Raw genomic sequence first — 24165 nt, 5'->3', positions numbered from 1 at the left:
ATACAGTGTTTATGCAGCTGCTTCAGAAAAGGGAGAATAAAGGGAGTGGGTTGATCTTTTTCTTCTTTTCTCTGTAAATGCCACTGTCTACAGCAGTGTTGATGCTTTGACTTCCTTGTGCATAGCTTGAAAAGTCTTGTGCACCTTTCCAACACATTCTGACTCCACAGCTTAACAGGCAGAAATCTAAGTTTCATTCTGGAGCACCACTGCCAACTTGCCAGTTCTTTACCAATGATGTACAGCATCTCAATCTATCTCCACCAAACCCAGTTCATCCAGACTAAATATTCCCATTTATACCACGTGTGTCCATGTGACAAGCAATATTTATTTTATATCTTTGATCATTTAACCTGCACTGTGCCCACTGATTCATCTCTGTTAGGGTTGATTCTAATATGGCAAACCTCTGTACAGCTTCTAACCGCTGTTTTTTTTTTTTTAAATAACTTCACACAAACCTGTATTTTCCTTTCTCTCTAGCTGTGAAAATCTATCTCTTCCCATGGATGCAGGACTAACAGTATTCAGTTCTTGGCTAGTGAAAGGATTGAGGTGTCATATCTTCTGAATGCTTTATCCCACTGGAGAGTGTTTGCAGTGACAAAGCGTTTTAATCTAGTCCTGTTTTTTTTCCATAATGTATTATAGCACATGGCAACATCACTATAGTTAAAGATGTGTCAAGTTCTGTTTAAAGGTTGACCTTTCTAAATCCCACAGGAGAGTGCAGCGTAGGATTTCTGACTCAAATTTGGGGTCATTTGAGCTATAGGTCGCAGAGATATATGACCAGGAAAAAACGGCCATTTTTCAGAATGTTTGTAGTTGTGTTTTTTGTTTTAGTTTTTCCTCTGAGTTAGGGATCAAACTATTGATGTTATGCAGGTAAAAATGGTTTCAGTCTGTTGAGTTTTCCCCAACATAGTGCATGGCACTTCCTAAATCTTTGCGGCACTCAGATTGAGAATGGCATTTAAGAACATGTTCACTACTACGCTTACATAGATGTGGAATCTGGAAGGATTACGGTGTGCATTCACCAATAAAGAGAAAACAGAGAGAGGGTTTCTAGCCAGCCACTTTATGCTTGCCTGGGTAGTTCAAGGGAATGTGCTGATTCCAGTGCGTCAGTGAACACCCCATCTGAACCTCTGCACACCTGTGTACTAAAGATTTATTAAGTCATGTTGCTTGCTACAAATTGTCTCAGTTATAATATGGAAGCTCATAATAGAACTCAGACTAAATATATATCCCAAAACAAAAAGTCGTAGGAGGACCAAAAGAATACCACCGTGGCTAAACAGAACAGTAACGGAGGTCATTAGAAGCAAAAAGGCATCCTTTAAAATTTGGAAACCAGATACTATTGAGGAAAATAGGAAGGAGCGCAAACCTGGCAAGTAAATTGAAAAGAGTTAGGGCTTGTCTACATTAGCAATTAACAATGCTGCAACTTTCTGGCTCAGAGGCATGAAAAAACACACCCCTGAGTGCTGCAAGTTTCAGTGCTGTAAAGTGCCAGTGTAGACAGTGCACGAGCGCCAGGGCCGGCTCCAGGAGTTTTGCGTCCCCAAGCGGCGGGGTGGGGGGAAGCCGTGATCACGATCGGTGGCACTTCGGTGGCAGCTCCACTGCGCCACTTTCTTCTTTGGCGGCACTTTGGTGGCAGGTCCTTTCCTCCGAGAGGGACCCGCCACTGACAAACCTGGATGTGCCGGCCCTTCCCCTTGGCCGCCCCAAGCGCCTGCTTGCTGCTCTGGTGCCTGGAGCCGGCCCTGACCAGTGCTCATGAGGTGTTTTGTTTTTTAGAGCGCTGCGACCACACAAGGCACGTTAAAGCACTGCCAGTGTAGACTAGCCCTTAACGAAGCAACTTACCAAAGACTCAGAAACTAATAATAACTTTTTTTTTAAGTACATCAGAAGCAGGAATCTAGTTGGGCCACTAGATGACAAAAACGTTAAAGGAGCACTCAAGGCAAACAAGGTAATTGTAGAGAAGCTAAATGACTTGTTTTGCATTAGTCTTCACTGCAAAGGATGCGGGGGAGATATCCCTATCAGAGCTATTCTTTTTGGGTGACAATTCTGAGGTACTGTCCCAAATTAATGTGTCAGTAGAAGAAGTTTTCGAACAATCGATAAATTAAACAGTAATCAGCCACCAGAAGCAGATGGTATTCACCCAAGAGTTCAGATGATACTCAAATATGAAGTTGCAAAGCTGCTACCTATAGTATGTAACTTATCATTGAAATCAGCCTCTGGGTGACTAGGTAGCAAAATAGCAGATGAAATGCAACACTGATAAGTGGAAAGTAATGCACGCTGGAAAAAATAATCCCGACTATCCAGATACAATGATATGTTCTAAATAAGCTGTTACCACCCAAGAAAGGGATCTTGGAATCACCCTGGCTAAGTTCTCTGAAAAATTCTGCTCAGAGCACAGCAGCAGTCAAAAAGGCTAACAGAATATTAGCAACTATTAGGAAAGGGATAGAAAATAAAACAGAAAATATCATAATGACACTATACAAATCCATGATGTGCCCACTTAGATGAACACGATTTGTTGAGAAACAGTTAACATGGCTTTTGTAAAGGGAAACCATGCCTCACCAATTTATTAGAATTCTTTGAGGAGGTCAACTAAAGTGGATAAGGGTGATCCAGAGGATGTAGTGTTCTTAGACTTTCAGAGAGCTCTTAACAAGATCCCTCATGGAAGACTCTTAAGCAAAATAAGAGGGAAGGTCCGCTCATGAATCAATAACTGTTTAAAAGATAGGAAACAAAGGGTAGGAATAAATGGCCAGTTTTCAGAATGGAAGGAAGTAAATAGTGGTGTCCCCTAGGGGTCTGTCCTGGGACCAGTGCCATTCGTATGTTCAGAAATGATCTGGAAAAAGGGATCAGCAGTGAAGTGACAAAATTTGCAGACAATACAAAATTAGTCAAGATAGTTAAGTCCAAAGCAGACTGCAAAAAGTTGCAAAGGGGTCTCGCAAAACTGGGTGAGTGGGCAACAGAATGGCAGATGAAATTCAGTCTTGATAAATGCAAAGTAAAGTGCATTGGAAAACAAAATCCCAGATATACATACAAAATGATGTAAATAGTGCCAAGGAAAAATGTTTCTATTAAAAAAAAATTCAGAATACATTTTCTGTAAAGTGAGACATAACAAAATACATGACATAAGGTTTGTTGGCGCTTGTTTGGGATGACCTAACTCACTTGTTGTTTCACTACTTGTTTGATTCTAATACTTAGAGTTTATGTAGCACTTTACATCTTAAAAGCAATGTACAAAACATCAATTTCCCCACCAACTCTGCCGGGTAAGTGAGAAGACAATAGTGAGCCTGATTCAGCAATATGCACTGGTGTAAAACTGGAGTAATGCAGTAGTGAATCTGGACTGGTATAATTTGCTTTAATAGAGTAGTTCTTTAAAATGCTCAGAAAATCAACCTGTTGATTTAAATGTAATATATATGAATACATGTATACTGGGAAGAAATGTGATAATCCAGTGTCAGAATGCAGGTAGGCGTCTTTAGAAATTTAGTTAATAAATATTATAGACAGTAAACATGTATTCACAGCAGCATAAGGTATGGTAAAAAGAATTACCACGCTACATAACTGCATACAGTAACGTGTGAAATCATTATTGATTTCGTTCTCTGTTGTCTTATTTCAGCTAAGATAGCATGCTGGTGCTTAAAGATGTGTATCTTTGAAAATCAGCAGGTCTGATTTTCCAGAATACACAGAAATTTATATCCAATATCAGAGGCAAAAATGATCCATTAAACCTGACATTTGAAAAAATTGCAAATTATGTCCATGTTACCTTTATCTAGTCCAGATGTTGTAGGTTTCCTTTGTGCAGCCTGAAATGCAAATAGTTGTTGCCTACGGACTCTCATTGTTCGTTATGAAGGCTGAATCCTAAAATCAAATCCTGACCTCATTGAAGTAAATGACAAAACTCCTGTTGATTACGATGGAAGGATCAGCATTTCACCTCTAGTCCCTGGGATCTCCTTGTAAAGAATGATGAAATGATGTTTTATTTTCCATTTTATACTCATTAGTTTCACAGCCAAATTACTGTAACCTGAGCCTTTTTTTTTTTTTTTTTTTTTTTTTTTTTTTGCCATATTCCTGAAGGGCTGTTTTTTGTTAACTGTATTTTTTACCTTTTGACCTGTTCTTTTAAAGTCATGCTATTGGGAAAAATGAGTTTTACATTGTTTTCAAAGTTTAGAACTAGTAATACAGAGAAAATTATAACAAATTGTCTGCAACATTCATTGGACTAGACTATAGCATTTAAAGTAACCTGCTCTATCGTCCATTTACCTCCTATGTGATATGAAAAGTCTATTTTGATCTGAACTGTCACAGATAATTTCTACACATAAAACACATCCAGGGACAGCTTTCAAATGGAGTTGTCACTTCTTGTTTAGCAGGCAGGGGACTCTCTATTGTTGTCAAACCCTCTTTGCAAAAGCATCACTAGCACACTGATATGCACAGTTGTGTGTAAGAGGGGAAATGGTTGCACAGCCCTGTGAAACAAGAACCTGTGTGTATTGGATTCTCCATTACTGTTGTAGATGCTAGTATCCTCCGGTGTCGCACTCATTGACTCCTTAGGGACAAATGTTTTTAAAGTGTTTTACAAAAGCGATGGAGAGTAAGAAAATCTAGTTAAGTGTAAATAGATTAATAGGTCTTTATTCAGTAAAATATTTTTCCTTGGCAGTGATTTACAGTATGACCAGTATGTTGTGCATTGGAGGATGTCAGCGTGAGGAATGCACTAATCAAAAATAAGAGAGGTTAAAAAAAAACAAAAAAACAAACCTTGGGCAGAGTATGTTTGATTTCGTATGCATCCATCTTTGTGAATTGTTTCCCTTTCATGAGACATAATAATAATGAATAGTACTTTGTACTTCTGTAGAGAGATTTTGCCATTTTAGGATCTGAACACGATTAACAAATGTTATAGTAGTCACTCAACTCCCTTTTGAGGTAGGTAAATATAATTTTTCTGTCTCCTGACTTCTGTTCCAATCCATCATTTATGGACTTTGCCTCCTCTAAACTGATCTCGGAGACAATCCATAGTCTAGGTGAAAATGCTCAGTTTCATAGGAGTAAGAGTGTAGTCTGTGCACAGCATTAATCTGGATTTGAGGGATTGTGGTGGTGTATCGTGGGCTTTAGACAACAGCCAAGTGAAGGAAGCACATATGACTGGTTCACTGTATCTTACACTGGCTATTCGTACATTTCTGGATCTTTTTCAGTGTGTCAGTCCTGATCTTTAAATCCTTTGATGAACTAGGTCCCTGCTGGCTCAGAGACCACCTGTGTGCGTGTCTCTGTCCCTCTGTGTGCACCTTCATAGCAGCTATGATTAAACAAGATGACAATCTCCAAGCAAGCTATCCAAGAGCATTCTAGACAAAAGGCCCTTCTTGGCTATGGAAGTACCCACAACTGGAGATCAGGATGAGTCTGCATATTAAGCATGCTATGAAATTCATCTCTTTATGTAAGCTTTCCTGCAATAGCTGACTGAGATAACTTTTTGCTGATCTTTTGGAAAATGACTGACAGCATAAGAAACAAGGGAAGAGTTGAACTGGGTTTGTTCTATTCCAGACACACAGTTTATTGTGAATCTCAGGGCTTGTCTTCACTGCAGAGTTAGCTTGAAGTGTATCTCAAGTGTTGCCACTAACCCGACACCCATACTCTAGCCCAAGTGGTGCTTTCAACTCGAGCTAGTGACCCGTCTGCTGATGCTCCAGCTAGCAATGCAGTCAGAGCTCAGCTACTGTCATTGTCATTGACTTCCACAGGACCAGTATGTCACCCATAATCTTGTTACAGATTTTTAAGAATTCCTAAGAAAGTTCATTGAGCGCATATCTGAATTATAAAATCTACTATCCAAGCATATATTCCTGCCAAGAAGCAATGAAGAGATGCAGATAAGAACTCTAGGAAGCTCATTTCAAAACTGCTGTTCTGATGCAGACCACCGTCCTCTGGAACATCACAGCTATGAAATACCTGAATAAGCTTATACATTCTTTGGGATAATGAAAAGTTGAAATACCATTCTGCAAGGATTCTATTTTTATACCACTTGCCAAGCACTGGAATATGATCTGTTTTCTTAAAGGAAATTTGCCCACGGGTCCAGATTGCACCCACATGAGTATATATTGTTGGAATGCTCAGTTGAACTGCAGTAATATAGCACCATTTATTTTATTTTTCTCTGAAGGACAAAGAATTGACTGATTCTGCCATAGGATTTAAGGGTGGAGGATTTAGTTAGTGTGATGAGTGAGCCATAGGCACTTTATCATTGTCTCCATGACTACCATGGGCAGTACTGAACTAGTTTGTAATGTTCTGTTCATAGTGATAAACTTGTAATTGGCACAATTCTCATAGGGCCTGATGTCAATGGAACCTTTGCCATTGTCTTTAGTGGGCACAGGATCAGGTCAATATTTTACAGATGATCACAATATTGCAATGAAAATGTGGACATATAGTCCTATGTTTTCTTTATGGGTGTGAACTCTGTGGATGTCTCCTTCATGTCAGTTGCTTTGGTTTGTTTCCTATATTAATAAAAAAGATACAGCAGAAATCTGGAATAGAAAACAAAACTGACAGTGCAAAGCAGCCTGAGGGATTAGTGAAAGCACATTGTGCAGCCAAACAGGAAACCCAGGACCAAGCTCAGTTTCTGAATTCCAGACTGCGTGCCTGAAGATTCAGGGTATATTCAAGAAGTGTATATTCAATATGTCACGGGCTCTCCATTGGAGAGGGGTAAGATGCTGAGGGTGTATCTTTGTTCTTGCTTTTGCCTGTAAATGGAGCTAATTCATGGAACAGCCTTAATGACTATTCCATAGGGAGCAGTGTGGAAAGAAGAGGAAGGGTAATTTTGCATATTAATAAGATCAGAAATCCATTTGATTATTGACAAATGAGTTTTAAGCGAAATGAGAAATTTTAAGGTGATTGTGCTTTAGACAGTAATAATCTACCTCCTTTGGGGTTTAGAACCACTGGTCATTACAAAATGCATCAGATGGAAACTTGATATCAATTTTTTTTCAGTCTGGATGTACAGTTTTTTTAATGACCCAGCTTTATTTCTTCCCTACAATTAGTGCTTGTGAGGGATGCTGGATAGACAGCACTAAATAATCACATTCTCTGTCCACTGAACAGATACAGTGCGGTCAGCAGTGCAAATTCCCTCAATCCAATCTGCCAAAGTGCATCATACCAGCCCTGCAGGAACATCCTTGATGGGTGATGCTCTGGGGTTGGAAGCTCTGATCCATTTGTATGCTTATTTGGTCCTTGATTTTTCTGCTGAGATTGCCAGTTGTGATATGGACATCTGTCCATCATTACTACCTACAGTGGGAAACTGAAATGCCCGAGACTTTACTCTTGGCTGACCCTTAGACACTTCCCTTCCACCAAAGTTGCTTTTTCCAGTTTGCCAAGAAAATATATCAAGTCATTTTTAAAAAAAATCAGGCAAATAATATACAGTAGACTTTTAAAAGAATCCAGACATCAGAGGGTCTCAGGCTCGAGGACTGTTTTCGTTGCAGCCTGCCTAGGCAAGACACATCTCTCTTTGTTTTCTAATATATTCAGCATTACTGTCACACATACTGCTACCTTGTGTCCTCCCACTGCCCCATCTGCCTGTTGTATGTGTTTACTCCCACATCTGCTGTTGGATGCTTCGTATGTCATACTTAGATTGTAAACTCTTTGGGGCAGGGACTGCCTTTTTTATTCTGTGTTTGTATAGCACATGCCACAGTGGGGCTTTGTCCATGACTGGGGCTCTTAGGCGCAACTGCAGTACAAATAATAATAGTCTCTTTTATGTTTTGTACTACTGAAAATCCTAAGATTTTGTAGGCAGTTTCACAGGCCAGAGAAATTGCCAAAAGCCTGTGGTTAGGCAAGTATGCTATCCATTAGAAACTGGAGTAAGACCCACAATGCATTTCACATAAATGACACTGAAAAATCATCTGATGGTAATGAATTTTGGTCACAGTTGATCAAAGCCAGATTCAAACTTGTGACCAAGAGGGGAAAGGTTATGTATATCTTATTACCCTTGAACTATACATTTCCCAACATAAACAAGGGCTAGTTTTAGTTGATCAAAACGAATAGAGCCAGAGGAGAAAAGAGAAGATAGGGCTGGAGAGAATGATTGTGGAGGAAGAGAATGGAAGGGGGGCAGTGTAGTTTGAGAGAAATTGTAGAAAAACAGGTGCAGAGATAGAAAACAGGAGAGAAATTAAGAAGAAAGAGGAATGAAATGATTGAGAAAGTGTGTATGGTGCACTTCTTGTCATTGACAGACAGGGAGTTTAGCCTAAAGAAAAGTTAATTCAGGTATTGAAAATTGCATGAGCAGTCTGGAAGACTTGAATTATATGATTAAAGTGAAATCTTGGAACAGAAACAAATGTAAAATACTATGAGGGAAAGAGAGAGAAAGTGAGTGTATATCTCTTGCACTTCCAAAATTATTATTCCTCCCCGTCAGAGCCGTTTAATAACTTTGTAGCTTCCTAAGACACTGTTAAACATTGTTTTTTAAACGTTCATGGGTATTAATGTTAAATTGGATCACTCTATTGGCATCTGAAAATATTTTTTAAATTATAATTATATTTCAGCCTCTGGATTTTCACAGCAACTTCTGTGCTTATCGAACAGTGCCAATATCCATCACTGCAGTAGGAAATGTACCATTCAGCAGACATGCCAAGAGAATCTTCTGGTTAAGACCTCTTAAAGATGTCTTCCAGTAACAAGAAATCCCATTCAAATGGAAGAGGCTGCAGCATTATTCCTTTCTACATGTTAGGGTATCACTATTGCATTTCAATATACTATGTTTCATATTATTATTATTTATTGTTTGTATCACTGTAATCCCTAGGAGCCCTAGTCATAGACCTGAACCCCATTGTGCAGGGTGCTGTGCAAACAGAATGAAAAAACAGTCCCTTCCCCGATACCAAGTTACTTTCACTAGAAGCTTAGTACTGAAACAAATATAAATGTAAATACAAAACTTCATACTGAGGGCTATATGCAATGATAAAAGAAAGGCCATTCCCAACAATAAGCGTGGCATGGCATCCTTAACCCACCCAAAGTGTGTCTAAATCTTTAAGGGCTACATTCTGCCTTGGTGTGTGCTCCGTGCAACTCCACTGCAATCAATTGCTTCACAGTAAAATGGAGGCACAATATGGCCCTTAACACTTTATTAAGCTCTATAAGTAGGGCCCTACCAAATTCACAGCCATGAAAAACGTGTCACAAACTGTGAAATCTGGTCTCCCGCCCCCCCGAAATTTGGTCTTTTGTGTGCTTTTGTCCTATACTATACCAATTTCACAGGGGAGACCAGCGTTTCTCAAACTGGGGGTCCTGATCCAAAAGGGAGTTGCTTGGGGGGTTGCAAGGTTATTTTAGGGGGGTCGTGGAATTGCCACCTTTACTTCTGCACTGCTGCCTTCAGAGCTGGGTGGCCAGAGAATGGTGGCTGCTGACTGAGGGTTCATCTCTGCAGGCAGAGCGCAGAAGAAAGGGTGGTAATACCATACCATGCCATCCTTACTTCTGCGCTGCTGCTGATGGCGGTTCTGCCTTCAGAGCTGGGCTCCCGGCCAGCAGCCACCACTCTTCAGCTGCTCAGTTCTGAAGGCAGCACCGCCACCAGCAGGAGCACAGAAGTAAAGGTAGCAGTACCGTAAACCCTCCTACAATAACCACCTCCACACACACTACTCCTTTTTTGGGTCAGGACCCCCTACAGTTATAACACTGTGAAATTTGATTTAAGTAGCTGAAATGAAATTTACGGTTCTAAAAAAACCTGACTGTGAAATTGACTAAAATGGACCATGAACTTGGTAGAGCGCTATCTATAAAGGGAGTTCACAATGCTGGAGGATGATATGGCTCTGTATATGCCACATTGCCTGCTAACACTAGAGAAGTGATTGCCCATTGCCATTGGTGGCATATCCCATTACTGACCATAAATGAGCAATATCAGCTGCTTGTTTTAAGTGCTTATTTCAGAAATTACCTTGGAGTGCGTATCCCCAGTAACCCTAACATTATCCAAATTTAGTTTTCAGTATTTAATTTTATGTGTGTTAGCTCAGCAGCAAGAGAAGAAGAGATTGCTTTGTTTTCTGATTCTTTGCCTGGAATAAATATAACTTCAACACTGCGTAACTCTTCTTTAACATTCACTATTCAGCTTCAGCTATGTTCCCAAAGGCTAAGGTTTCCATCATGGTATAATAAACAATGAGACTGCTAGGCTTTGTGTCACCACCAATACTTACATTTCAGATTGCTCTGAGCAGCAAAGATCATGGTAATGTGTGATGATAATCCTGCATAAGAATTAATCTAGACTCTTTTTTTTCCTATTCCACTTGGATTCTTATATCATCCCCATCATCGTGGTATCTGATTGACGAAGCAACTCTGGGGTGTAGATAGCTACAACCCCTCCAAATATAAATTCATAAGACAAATCACAGTGACCCATCACTTGTCAAACTGTGCCAGATAAATTTTTTATCATGTTAATGTGATATTTCCTTTAGCAGAATTATCAGTTTGAATGGAGGGATTTTAGGAAGAATAATATTCTTATCAGTTAATGAAAAAAGGAATGTTACACTCAAGTATGGATATTCTTATGACAATACAACATCAATCTGTCATCATCATCATCAAACCTTTTTGCATTTTTAAAAGCTGTTTCTGTTAAAACGGCGTGTGTATATGCATGCACACACATAAATAGATATACACACAATTATATATATAAACATTTTGAAAGCCAACACCTTACTTGCTAGTTTCAGGTTCAGTTGATAGACAGCTAACTCAGCCTCTTTTTATAGTCCATTTCTAAAATGAAACCATAAATTTTAAAGCTGGGCTTCATCATTGCAGAGAAAAAAGCTTTTCCAGCCTATTGATGAAATATAACATTTGATAGGATTTATGAGGCCCAGATTCAGGAAGATCATTTGCAGAGCACTTAAAACTGATTTTCCTGCCCTTTGCCTTCCCTCCTCTCAAACGCACATACCAAAAAGAAGCCATTAGTAATGAAAAATTATGAGGAAGATTTTGCTTGATTCCACACACATGTCAGTTTAAGGCGGGGGGGGAGGCTTGTCACAAGGATTTACAGTAAGGGGTCTGTCTAAAACCAGGCTGGCTCTTTGTGAGAGGAATACTAACTTTGCTGCAAAAACAAGCACCTGGTATGTTTATTTGTTATAATAAATTCATATATACAGCATAGTGCAGGGTTATGAATTTATATTGTGCTCCCACCAACAGACATTTGCAGAGTCGCTTCCTGAAGTTAAAAATAAAATAAAATGATACCCTGCTTCTCTGTACCTTGATAATGTTTCATTCTGGCTAGTTTCACTGGAATGATAATTTCACAGAGGAAAATACATTCTCTGTAACTTGTGATCACAGTATCTGTCAAATGGTAGGAAATGAAGAAAACTGCCAGACAGTGTCAGATTTATTAGCAGCTCTAAGAAGTCCAAAATTAATGCATTTTCTTGTCTTTGATGGGGAAGATATTCATGTGCTGTACTTATCCTAATGGACAAGTGAAGGAAGTAGCACTCGTCAATTAGCTATCTCATTAAGCTGACTGCAGCTTCATATGGAATACATGCAGGAGTGGTACCTACTCACCTAGCCAGCCCTCCAATTTGTTGTTGTTATGTAATATTTATATTGTGGTTGTGCTGAAAGGTCAGATGGGACTCCACGGTGCTAGATGTTGTACAAAAACATATGATGACTCTGTTCCTGGTACAAGAAGCATACAATTTCCAAAGACAGTTCACATATGAAGAGTGGAAGAAGTATCATACAGTCAAATATATTCCACTCTTTTTATAAGCAGAATTGGTAGTGACACTTCCCATTATAAGATCCTATTCTCACTTGCTTATAACTTTGCTGAACTTTAACCATTCAGATTCAGATTTCCCGTGTTGGGTGTCTGCCTCAGGCTGAATTTTTTTGGAAAGCTAAAATAATTTATCTGTTTTCACTGATTCCAAGGCCAGAAGGAATCATTGTGATCATAATATAGTCTGACCTCCTCTATAACACAGGCCGTAGAAGTTCTCCAAAATAATTCCTAGCATGTATCTTTTTAGAAAAGCATCCAGTCTTGATTTAAAAATTGTAAAAAGTGATGAAGAATCCACCACGATCCCTGTAAATTGTTCCCATGGTTAATTACCCTTACTGCCAAAAATTTCCACCTTATTTTCGGTTTAAATTTGTCCAGCTTCAATTTCCAGCTATTGGATTGTTATATCTGTCTCTGCCAGATTGAAGAGTCCATTGTTAAATATTTGTTTCCCATGTCGATACTTATACACTGTAATCAAGTCACCCCTTAACCTTCTCTTTGTTCAGCTAAAGAGATTGAGCTCTTTCAGTCTGTCACTATTTTCACAATGAGATTAGGGGAAAATATATTTTTACTCATATTTAAAAAAATCTTGTTTCATTGAGTAAACTGTAGTGCCTCTATACTTTGGAATAGGGGCTTGGAATTTGGAAGGGGAGTCAGTCTACTCTCAGTGGTGTGCCTTTTGCCCAGGAAAATCCACCCCAGTTTGGCCAAGTTATAAGCCTTAGAAAATTTGCAGTTCTCGCATACTCAATAGAGAGACAAGGACAGAGGGGGAGAATTTCTCTTTTATTGGACCAACTTTTGTTGGTGAAAGAGAGAAACTTTACACAGTGTATTTCTTCAGATCTTGAAGAACGTTTTCTAACTTTTAAGTGTTTGACTTGACAGTATTAATATTTTGATGAAGTTGTTGTTAATGAAGTATGCATTATAGCCATTAGCGTTTTAAAATTGTTGAGAAAGATAAAGAATGTGTCTGCTGTCCCCATCTGCCCCACAGTCTATCCATTATTAATCAACTGACTGTCTTATGAGTATCTCGGGAGAGATGGGTCTCCAAGGTGGATTTGATGGCAGAAAGGTAGTCACTTCACACACTAGAGAAGGCTTTATGTGTAAGGCCAGCCTAGGGGAAGGGGAAGAATTGGTGGGAGAAGCTAATAAATGAATGGATGAGGCTGGCATCCTAGCCTGCAAGGCATCCAGGAGGTGTCAGAAAGACAAGCTAAGGTGCAAGAAGGAGGGGAGAAAAATATATGGAAAGATAGATGTCTAAGTCATATCCCTAAGCATGGTCACTGAAGCAGTGTGATCAGATGTAAGTGGAGAAGAGGAGAGGGTTAAGGACGGAGCTCAGTAGAAGGGGGAGGAAGACCCATTGAAACATACAGGGAAATGCTGGCCGTCACTTCCCGCAGCGCCCATTGGCTGGGAACGGCAAACCACGGCCACTGGGAGCTGCAGGCGGCTGTGCCTGCAGATGGTCAGTGTAAACAAAATGTCTCGCAGCCAGCCAGCAGATGGGACACATGTGGCCTGAGGGCTGCTGGTTGCCCACCACAGCTTTGGAGTAAGTTCCAACTCGAAGCCAGAATGTTTTGCTTGTTCCTTTCTCTACAGTGCGTCATACTAATGCAGACACCTTTAATTTTGGGGAAATTTGGAATGGGGTCTGAATCCAGAGCCAAACTCTGTGGTGGGGTCCAGTTGTACTTTATACATTTTTGACTCCCTGGTTTAATTTAACATTGTCATAATAATTATATATAAGAATGAAGCTAGAACATCTGCCAGGGCAGATGTGCCATCGGGCAGGTAGAGGAACACATAAAAGGGGCCAACCAAAATAATCCCTCCATCAAACAGTACTTAGAGAGGGAAAAATTTTGGGACTTGAACATAAAGGACATGGAAGGAGTAGCCCAGACAGGAATGCCCAGGAATGGCAGAGCCACCTTCGTGCTCTATACATAAATGAAGGGAAAAGGTGGAAGCAAAATTTGCAAACCTTCAGTGCACGTCAAACATTAAGGCCTCCAGGTTTGAAATATTTAGCCAAAATGCGGTTCCAATCATGCCCTTCTTAAATTACAGAATTTACCATAAAGTGCATTTTATTCCCTGAGATATGTCAGTCTTTATTGATGTGAACTAAGATGCTTCTAGAAAACATGCATGTGCAACTTTGCACACTAGCTTTTGTGCACACAAGAGACAGTGGTTAGATCTTACATGTATAAAATCTGTTTGTGCCTCAGTTGCAGACATAGCCCTTTGTCTATCATGTGCACACCTGTGAGAATGCATTCATGTGAGCCAGAGCTTGAAAATGTGACCATATCATTTTGATAGCTAAAATCAATTTGTCTTGCTGCACCACCCATGACAGAGATAATGTATTTTAATAGAGATTTTAGTCCCTTGACCTGCAGCTTCCCCAAGGAAATAACTCTTTTAAGCCCACCTTATTTATTAAGTGTAATTTTGAACTTCCATGTTGCATCTATATTAAAAACCCTCTTGTATCATTTCAGTGATATGTTTAAGATGAGTGAATTTTGGCTCATTATATTAGACCTGGGATGTTCCAAAGATTTCCTGTAAATGCATCTCTAATAAGAAGCCCCATGTTTCTTAAAGGCTATTCTAGCATGCTTGGATACTACGTAGGATGGTTTTATCTTGCCACACATTGCACTGACAGCTAATGAAATACATTAAAAGCTATTTCATTTGCTATTTACATTATTCCTCTTTGTAATGTAGTTAGACTACACCTCTACCCTGATATAATGCAGTAAAGCAGTGCTCTGGGGGCTCGGGGCTGCGCACTCCTGTGGATGAAAGCAAGTTCGATATAATGCAGGAAATTTTTTTGGCTCCCGAGGACAACATTATATCGGGGTAGAGGTATATTATATTCTTCCTGGTAAGGTTTACACTTTTCACCTTACACATGCTGGTGGCTTAAGAATATCTATTGTCTTTCTATAGAAAATGTGACTTCCTCTTCTCACGTGTTTGGTTGTACATAAAGGTAGAATCTAAACAAAATTAGATGTGTGTGAAGAGGCACATCAAATTGGAAAGAGTAACAAGTAATATCAGCTCTTCTGTATTTCAGATTGTCAGGGTTCTGAATTGAAAACAAGGCCATGAAGTTTCCAAATAACAACTTTATTTACACAGCAAGGTATATGCGAGTACATCCTAACCTAATTAGATTTCTGATGTTCTTAGGAGTGGGCCGTAGATCCACTACTGTCTCAATAGTCCAGATTTGTTCTTTCATTATATTTGGCTTGTTAAACAGTGAAGCGTAGGAGAGCATTACTCCAGATGTCTTTATTTGTTGGCTCCCTTTACCATTTTCGTTGCTGTCAGCAGCAAAATTCAATTACAGCGCAACAGTGCAAATTCCTTTTAAATTTTTGGATGCCCTAACCAGTGCAATGTTGGAATATGTGTAAATGTCTGCACAGTGTGACGATTGGAGTGGCTGATGTAAGAGAAGTTATAAAATGGCTCCAGCTGGGGAACATTCTTGAGGGAAGCATAAAATTCTTTCCAAATTGTCAGCATGCCGCTCAGTAAAAACATGAGAAATAGATAATTCTTAGCCTGCTTTGCTTTCTTTAATGCACATACAGATCTCGCCAAAGGAGGCAACTTTAGTTTTCAACAGTTTTATATAAAATAGTCCTTAGGTTTTACTTCCATTTTTCAGTGTTTGTGAATATATTTTTTCCATCTGGTCATGTGTGTGGTTTTAGTGTAGGTATATTTGTATAGATATTTAACACCATGTGTGTTTTAATAAGTACTGTGTATTTGTCCATTAATAATATTTATATGGAACTGAGGGCTTTGGTTCTTGTGATTTTTAATAAACATTGTTGGTGTTACTAGTTTGTACTAAGCATTCAGTATGCTCCATCAAAATGGCAGCTCTAATTAGGTTCCTTGAATTAGCTAATGGATTTTGAGAAAGATAGCTTACAAAGCTCTTACAGCTGTCCAAGATATTCCTGCCATGGCAGAAAGACAAAAGGCCCCTGGAAGCTACAGACTTTAAAGCTCTAGAAATGCAGCTGACAGTTAAAGAGATAAATTGCATTTGTATTTTTTTCCCGTAAAAGTCCTGATACTAGATTAATGTTATCCCAGTAGTGATCATCCATTAAAAAAACCACTTTATAATGAGGATGCATTTTGACCATATGATCTATTCTCCCATCCCCCGCCCCGACATTTTGGGCAGGGTAAATAATTTTTTTTAAAGAAGAGAGGAGTACGTTATTTCTTCAGGGTTACAAACTCAATGAATTGTAATTTTAAGTTTAGGGAACTTCACTGGTAACATTTTAAATGTACGGTATTTTCTACTTAGGCCAGGTATTGTAGAAAGAATCCACACAGTGAATTAGTTCCTGATGCTCTACAGGTAGCATGGGTTTGCATGTGTGTAACAGAGCAGAATGTAGTCCTTTGTGAAGAACTTGGCGAGGTGCTTTCTTTGACATAATAGATAAAGTCAGCTCTGGGTTTGCTGTTTTCAGCAAAGTATATTTTAGGATGTGGATTGCATTGCTCACTATGATTGGGTTCTCAGATTCTCCATCTCATTCTTCACATGGGAGCTCAGAAATTAATGCTGCAGTGTACTGTCACCCAGTATCCATCCTGCTTTTGTTTTTTGTAGTAAGTGGCCTGCTAGGGGGCCCCTTCCTAGAAGTCTTCAAGGTGTTTTATTTAATTTTTCTGCCTTTTTAAAAAAAGGTTAATAAACTCAAGTGCCGAAAAGCAGTAGTGTGCAAATAAAAAAAGCCTAGTTGCCAATTACATACAGGTGTGATCGCCATTAAGAAATGTAACTGTATTTCCTTGCAATGATTTAACATGCAGCATTTGCTTTGTTGAATTGTTAAAGCTGCTGTAAATGGAGTGAGAGGGTTTAAAACATGCACTCTGTGTTGGTGTGACCTATACATTGCATATATGCCAGCTGTTTTTCTTCAGTAAAATAAAAGAACAAAACCCTGTTGTAATACAAAGTGCCAAAAAAAAAAGGCAATTTAAGTACTTTGCCTTATAAATCCAAAAGAAATTACCTCAGCGAGAAGGCCCTCAATTATGCCTAGCACGTGACTTTATCACGATGGAGAAAACGCATAATTGGTATCATCTTTACTGAAGAAACCAGAAAATGTTGCATTGTCTAGAGGCTACTGACAATACCAGGGAAGTCTGTTTTTCATTATTTTTACTGTGTATTGTTTATGGAGAGTTCAGTTGTAGTCAGCACCCGAGTCCCTAATCTGTCTGCTCTTCCTAACCCTTCTGAGACACATTCACATCTCAGATCAACAAGACAGAAGTAAACTGTTCACGTGCCAGAAACTCAGGCATTACCGTTAACTAGACTGAACCGTAAGCCACCTTTTTTTTTAATTAATTAAAATCTGGTGATTGCTTTCCTCTAACAGGCATAATAAACTGAGCACAACAAAACAATCACTTTCCATCACAAAGAATACATGCCTGTTATGCACAAGAAATGTTAAAAAATTGTCTTTCCCTCCCATTTGATCACAAATAACCTGTTTTAATTGGAATTACATACATCTCTCTCTTTTATACCTGCTCATGATGAGGTTAACCCTTTGGTATGCCAGCTTTGTTTTTCTAAGGCAAAAGGAGGCTGACTTCCCATTTTCATGTGACACGGTGATAGCCAGCTACAGGCTGTAAAAGGAACAGGAATGGAGACAGAATGTACCCCTGAGTGAAGAGATGGTCCTCGCCTGAGTGGCTGGGCCATCTGCCATCACAAATAGGAAAAGGTGCTGCATGTCACCAGAAAGGAGGGGACAATAAATAGATGCTTCATGTCCAGTCACAGAGAGATGCTTTATAAACAGTCTCAGTCTTCAGATAATTCTGAGAGGTTCCTGTGAACATAGTCAGCTGGTTTGAGCAGGAAAAGGTTAATTATACAGCTAATTGCCCTGGCAAGAATAGGAAAGAAAGAAAACTTTAAAAAAAAATTAATCCACAGGAGCCTAAGAATATTATCTGCCTTCTATCCACTAAGCTCCTAATGTCAAAGGGTCAGCAATGATGTTATAAGGTCAGTAGGGCTCAATTTACATCCAGACAAATGATGGTCATGTGCTGCTTTAGGAGTCTTTGACCTTTTGGACATAAGTGGTTGTAGTGCTTTTATGTTGCTCTGCAGAGTTGAAAGGTGACAATGTATGTGCAGCTGAGTAACTTTTATGACTTTTTCTTTAGGTATTGTAGAGCAAATTATGACTCAAGGATGCTCATCAGAAATTTTAGTATGTAGACTTAAACTTATAAAGGAAGTTCTCTCTAATTTGGTTTTTCTCTAATTATCTGTATAGGCATGCAGCTTGAGATGTATTTGTACACGTTTCTAGATATAGAGCAGTATATACTTCTCTGTATCTATCTGCTACTTGTCTATCAACCTGTCTATACACACACACACACACACACACACCTTAACATATCCCCATTCAAATGATTAGGCGGAACCACAGACTCTGTTCACAGGATCTGACAAGCATTTCACAGTTGTCAAATGAAGCATCCTGCTGTGGCCCCTTTTCTACTGCTGAAGTCTGTAATTACATACACACAAGGTACCTTCCTGCTTTGAGCAGGAAGGTAAGTGCTGCAGAGTCCATCAAGCTCAAGGAATTTCCATAGCTCAAAACGTTTAAGATTTATATTTCCCAGATTTGGTTGTCAGTGCCTGATGTATATTCCTATAACTTGAGTTGTCTCTATGGACCTTTAAGATACTACTTTTATTATCTTGCAGGTTCTGGAATTGTCAATGAGAATTTTTCTGACAAACCTTTTATTGGAATATCATTCATTTACTCAAGTGCAGATGTCAATAACAAAAGCTCGTTTCTTCCTAAACTCTCTTGGTGACTGACAAAGATGGACGTTGAAATATTGTAGAATTATGTTCTGACTATGGATTTTCTTTTTGTCATTTTTTCAACCATTTTTTCTCTTCCCCCATATTATTGAGGTTGCTAAAACACTTTGATTAACAATGTAACATTTCAGTGTGGGAAGATAAATGCTGGCACCATATTGTATCTTTTGAAATGCTTTGGTCTTGACTTCTTAAATGAGAGGTACCATAGATGAACAGTACTAATCTGCAGTGTGGTGTATTGTGTTTCTTTATATTCTATATGTATGCTCAAGGCAATAAATTATTTTCAGTAGCTATGATATAATTAGTTTTGTGTTATAATAGGTAATGAATGGAAGATTCAGCCCATTCTTTTGAATCGACATGAGATTCGTTTTGTATTTTATTCATTTGTGAATGAAAGCTTCAGCAAGTATTAATTTTTCATAATTGTTGGGAAAAAAATTAAAAATGTAACCACAAGTTACTTATAGGATGCCAGTCAACTGGGGAAAATTAGATCCTGAGGTAAGTGGCCGAAAAGTAAAGCTTTGTTATATTAATGCATTTAGGAAACCGACTGGAAACCAGATGTTCATTGCCTTTTAGAAAGATATGTGTAATGTCTTTAAATGATTCAGCTGAGTCCTTATGTGCTACATTTGTTTGTAATTTTGCAGTGTGCAGAGACTCAAATCTAGTCGAGCGCCCCCTCTTGGCCACTCAGACTGCTGTGAGGGGGTCCAGCCACTAAATCCCCAGGTGCCTTAGGCCTCTGGAATCTGAACAGAGTCCACGCACTGTCCCTATCTTGGAGGCTCTAGGCACACTCTTGGGGTGCAGATCCTCTGTCTAGCACCCTCCCCTAAGAGCTGTGGCCAGGATTTACTGATTCTCCTCAACTCTCCAGCTGGGTGACTGTCACAGTGCTCTTCCAGGGTAACAAAAGTCCAAATAACCCAAGTACTAGGAGAAGAAAGTAAAATGCACAACTATAACATGGAGAATAACCGGCTAGGTGGTAGTACTGCTGAAAAGGATCTGGGGGTTATAATAGATCAGGAATTGCATGAGAGGCAGCAATGTGATGCAGTTGTGAAAAAGGTTAATATCATCCTGGGATGTGTGTGTAAGACATCGGCGGTAATTGTCCTGCTCTGCTCAACCATGGAAAGGCATTATCTGGAGTACTGTGGTCAGTTTTGGGCACCACACTTCAGAAAAGATGTGGGCAAATTGGAGAGAGTCCAGAGGAAACCAACAAAAATGTTAAAAGGTTAGGAAGCCTGACCTACAAGGAAAGGTTTTATACTGGACATGTTTAGTCTTAAGCAAAGATGACTGCGGGGGAAGCTAATAAGAGTCTTCAAAATGTTAAGGATGGTTATAAAGTGGACGGAGATCAATTGTTCTCCATTTCCACTGAAGGTAGGACAAGAAGTAATGGGCTTAATCTGTGGCAAGGGAGATCTAGGTTAGATATTAGGAAAAACTTTCAAGCAGTTAAGTCTGGAATAAGCTTCCAAGGGAGGTTGTGGAAGCCCCATCATTGGAGGTATTTAAGAAGAGGTTGTCAGGGATGGCCTGGGCTTAGTTGGTTCTGCCTCAGTGCAGGGGACTCCTTCTAGGCCTATATTTCAATGATTCTGTGATTCATGCCAACCTCAGCCACTTCTGAGTCAATTGCATTAAATTCATGAAAATCATTCTGAAATCTGCTACAAAGTCTTCTGGCTTTGTATAGAGTGGGTGGTTCACTTTAAATCTTTTCTTGACGGGTGACAACTCTGTAGCCATCTTAATTTTTTTGTGTGAATGTGTGTGATCAGGTGTACTGTGTGACTCTGTGTGAAGAGCTTATTGTGTGAGAAGCTAAGTCAATTAAATTAGCTAGGCACTAAATTGTGTAAGTGGGAAAGTCTGTGGTCATTTTTAGCTCTTTCTGGATGTGAGCACCACATTGTAGGTTGGGCTCCTGCAATGGTTCTGTCTTCTGCACTCATAAGCCTAAATGAGTATTTCTAATGGGTTTATTTAATATAAATTGACTTTGATTGGGATATTGTTTTTATATTTCTTCTGTAAGGTCAGGCTTCTTTTCAGCATAAGCAGACATGCATTCTAAGCATTTGAATTAGTATTCTTCTACTGTTCTCCTACTTGAGAACTGCTATCTGATCAAACCCATATTTTTTAATTATGTATTTATAGGCAGATGGGAGAATAGTTTACAGGCAACATATGATCTTCCCTGCAAATGTTGGAAAATTGTGGATTTTTTTAATATTGCCTTATCGGTTTCTTTTTTTTATTACTGATGACTTCATTCTGTCTGAATTCAATGCTTCAGTTTCTTTGGGGTAAACTAATAGATTATGTATGCGATATTTGCACAGCACTGATTGAATTCATCTGGTGAGTTTGAATGTGGTTCATATATTCACATAATTGTCAGGAGCCAAGTTGAAATTCAGAACTGTTGCATGAGCATTGGAGAAGGCATCATATTCATCGCACATTACTCCAGAGTGAGTGAGCCTGCTTTATATTACACTAGCACAGCTCTAAGTTCTCTCCCAATATAAAGAGGGGGACTTGGGCCTTAAAAAGCAAGAATCTCTTTAAATGTGTTGCTAGAGAGAAAAATCAGGATTTTTTCACCCTCAAAAGCTATGCTTACTGTTTATATGTTATGGATAAAATAGGGCACATTGCTGAAGTCTGCCTTTATTAAAGAGTAACTCTTCTTTCAAAAGCATCTTTAGCTTATATTTGCCTGTTGAATCTTATTGTTGCAACCTGCAGGTGAATTTGGGTTGACTCTGTAATTTGCTGAAGAAAAGGTGCCAAATACAGTCTTTAACATGTATCGAGGGTGAAGATTCCTTACACTGTGTCCTGGCACACCTATGCATGGTCCATGTGCTTATGTGATTAGCATCTTTATTGTTTTGCATACACACAAAATGGAAGAGTTAAGGTTGCAGGATAAGAGAACATATGATTATGTGCCTCAATATTAAGGTTTTGTTCGTATGAGTTTGGGGTGACCACATTACTGCAAAGCCATTAGGCACACGTCTCAAATAAGTGCCAATAAAACCTTTATTCTCCCATGTCATCTTCATTTGCCATATATGTTACGTTACAGAAAAACTATTTTAGAAGAGTTCCATAGACTTGGACTAGCGGGGCTTGCACTAGTGCTTCAAAAAAAGCTATGTAGACAGTGCTTCTAATGTTCCAACCCTGGGAAATAGGGGGGGAAAAAAGTCAAGCTATAAAAGAGTGACATTATTATATATGGGGAAGGAGTATCTGATCATTTTAAATGTTTGTCAAATGTATTCAGCCCTAATCCTACAAAGACTTATGCCTGTGCTGAACTCATGCGCTGTCAGTCGCTCCATTGACTTGATTGCGACTATTCTCAGTGCATAAAGTTCAGCATATGTGTAAAGTCTTTGCAGTGTTAGGGTCGAATACATTTTACAAACATTTAAAAGTACCAGATGCTACTCTTCCATGTGTATTAATGTCCCCATTTTATAGTTTGACTCTCCCCCCAATCCCATTTCTCAAGGCTGGAACCTTAGTTCTTTCTGTAACTGAGAATGGGATTCCTGCCTTTTTTATGGTATAGAACTTTTTGTTCCTAGCCCTGATAGCTCATGAAATATCAGACCAGAAAGCTTATACTGCTCCGGGTCTGAATGCTACTTACCTCAGTCAAATGCAATTTCAGGGAAAATTCCATATTTAGAGTGACAAAGTAAATAGTTCTGTGGCAGATGATTATTATTATTTATTTAAATATGGTAGCCATTTGTCATTGTTCATAGGAATGACTGTGCAGTGTGCAGGTGAGAAGGTCAGAGTTTATCACATTGGTATCAGCATTATGTGGATGGTCAGGAGTGTATGTATGTAATTTATTATTTTATTTTCCAGTGGCTGTCCAGCTGGTGGGAATGCAGACCGTATCCAGAAGCTACGGAAGGAATACCATCAGGCCAGGCGAGACGGTTTACCTTTCTACGAGGATGATGAGATGAGAACATGGTCATCTGATTATGATCAGCAATGGGTAGGTTGCTATCCAGCAAATCTTTTCGAAGTATGGAAAGCTTGCAGATGACATTGGCTGGTTTGTTTTTGTTTTCCAGATACTGTGTCTCTGTATCAGTTTAGCATGACTATTTGGGTTTAACTTCAGCCCATCAAACAAATCATTTATATAATTTAAACTCTACTAAAGTAAGTCATTTCCAGTGTTGTCATGTCCACCCACTGTTAGACGTAAGCATTGGCCCAGATTTGCACCATCCCCGGGGCAACTCGCTGCAGGTGGTCCCAGCCAGCATGATTCCTTCCAAAACAGTGAGGCACACAAGGTGGCACTAGGTATCTTAGCAGGATGCAGTACGATCCCTCGGCTCATCAAGCTATTTCCCTTTGAGATGAAGTGGGGATTAGGAGAACACTGACTCAAATTGTGCTTGGTTGCTGCATGGGAATGAGGAGACCCAAGTGTGGGAGTAAGGTTGCTTACACCTTCCCTTTCCACACCTGTGCTAGGGCTATTAAGAGTCCGGGCCAAACGCTTCCCTTGCCTCCCCTTGTTTCACGTTTTAAGTAAAAAAATTAATACCTTGCCCTTTTATAGAGCCTTCACTCAGAGGCTCTCTAAGTGCTTTACCAACAGGATTGAATTAAGTCTAATAACACAACTGTCTAGTAGGAAAATTCCGTTTTCCCCATATTACAGCTAGGGAACAAAGTGCTGTGACTGTCCCAAGGGCATACCGTGTCAGTGTGGGATAGAGCCAGCAACAGAATCCAGTTCTCCTCACTCCTCCGATGCCTTAAATATATAGAATATCTTCATTTCATAAGAGACCATTATGGGGTCCTGCAGCAATCTGAGTTCTGCCTGGACAAGAATTTCAGGGTTGCGCTCAGTCTCTAAAAATAAATAAGGCCAATCAATGTTCAGACATGCAACTCTCTGTGATGCTGCATGACGTGGTGCAATTTAAACTAAATTCAAACTTTATTTTAAAAAACAAACATGTAATAATTTAAAACATGTTAG

The 24165-nt window shown here is 39.3% G+C and overlaps 1 protein-coding gene across 4 annotated transcripts in view; it reads left to right on the top strand.

Annotated features, from left to right (window-relative positions):
* The window catches only part of PARD3B (par-3 family cell polarity regulator beta), a 683847-nt gene that overhangs the window by 587005 nt on the left and 72677 nt on the right, over positions 1–24165 (top strand). For all 4 annotated transcript variants that reach the window (XM_050969567.1, XM_050969566.1, XM_050969565.1 and 1 more), the window contains one exon: positions 23022–23157. In XM_050969567.1, the coding sequence (XP_050825524.1) occupies positions 23022–23157 (136 nt within the window). The remainder of the gene's footprint in view (positions 1–23021; positions 23158–24165) is intronic.

This window comes from Gopherus flavomarginatus, chromosome 10 (assembly GCF_025201925.1).
Source record: "Gopherus flavomarginatus isolate rGopFla2 chromosome 10, rGopFla2.mat.asm, whole genome shotgun sequence".
Taxonomy (NCBI): Eukaryota; Metazoa; Chordata; order Testudines; family Testudinidae; genus Gopherus; species Gopherus flavomarginatus.
The sequence above is the reverse complement of the archived record's forward strand: the minus strand, read 5'-3'. Positions and strand labels throughout refer to the sequence as shown.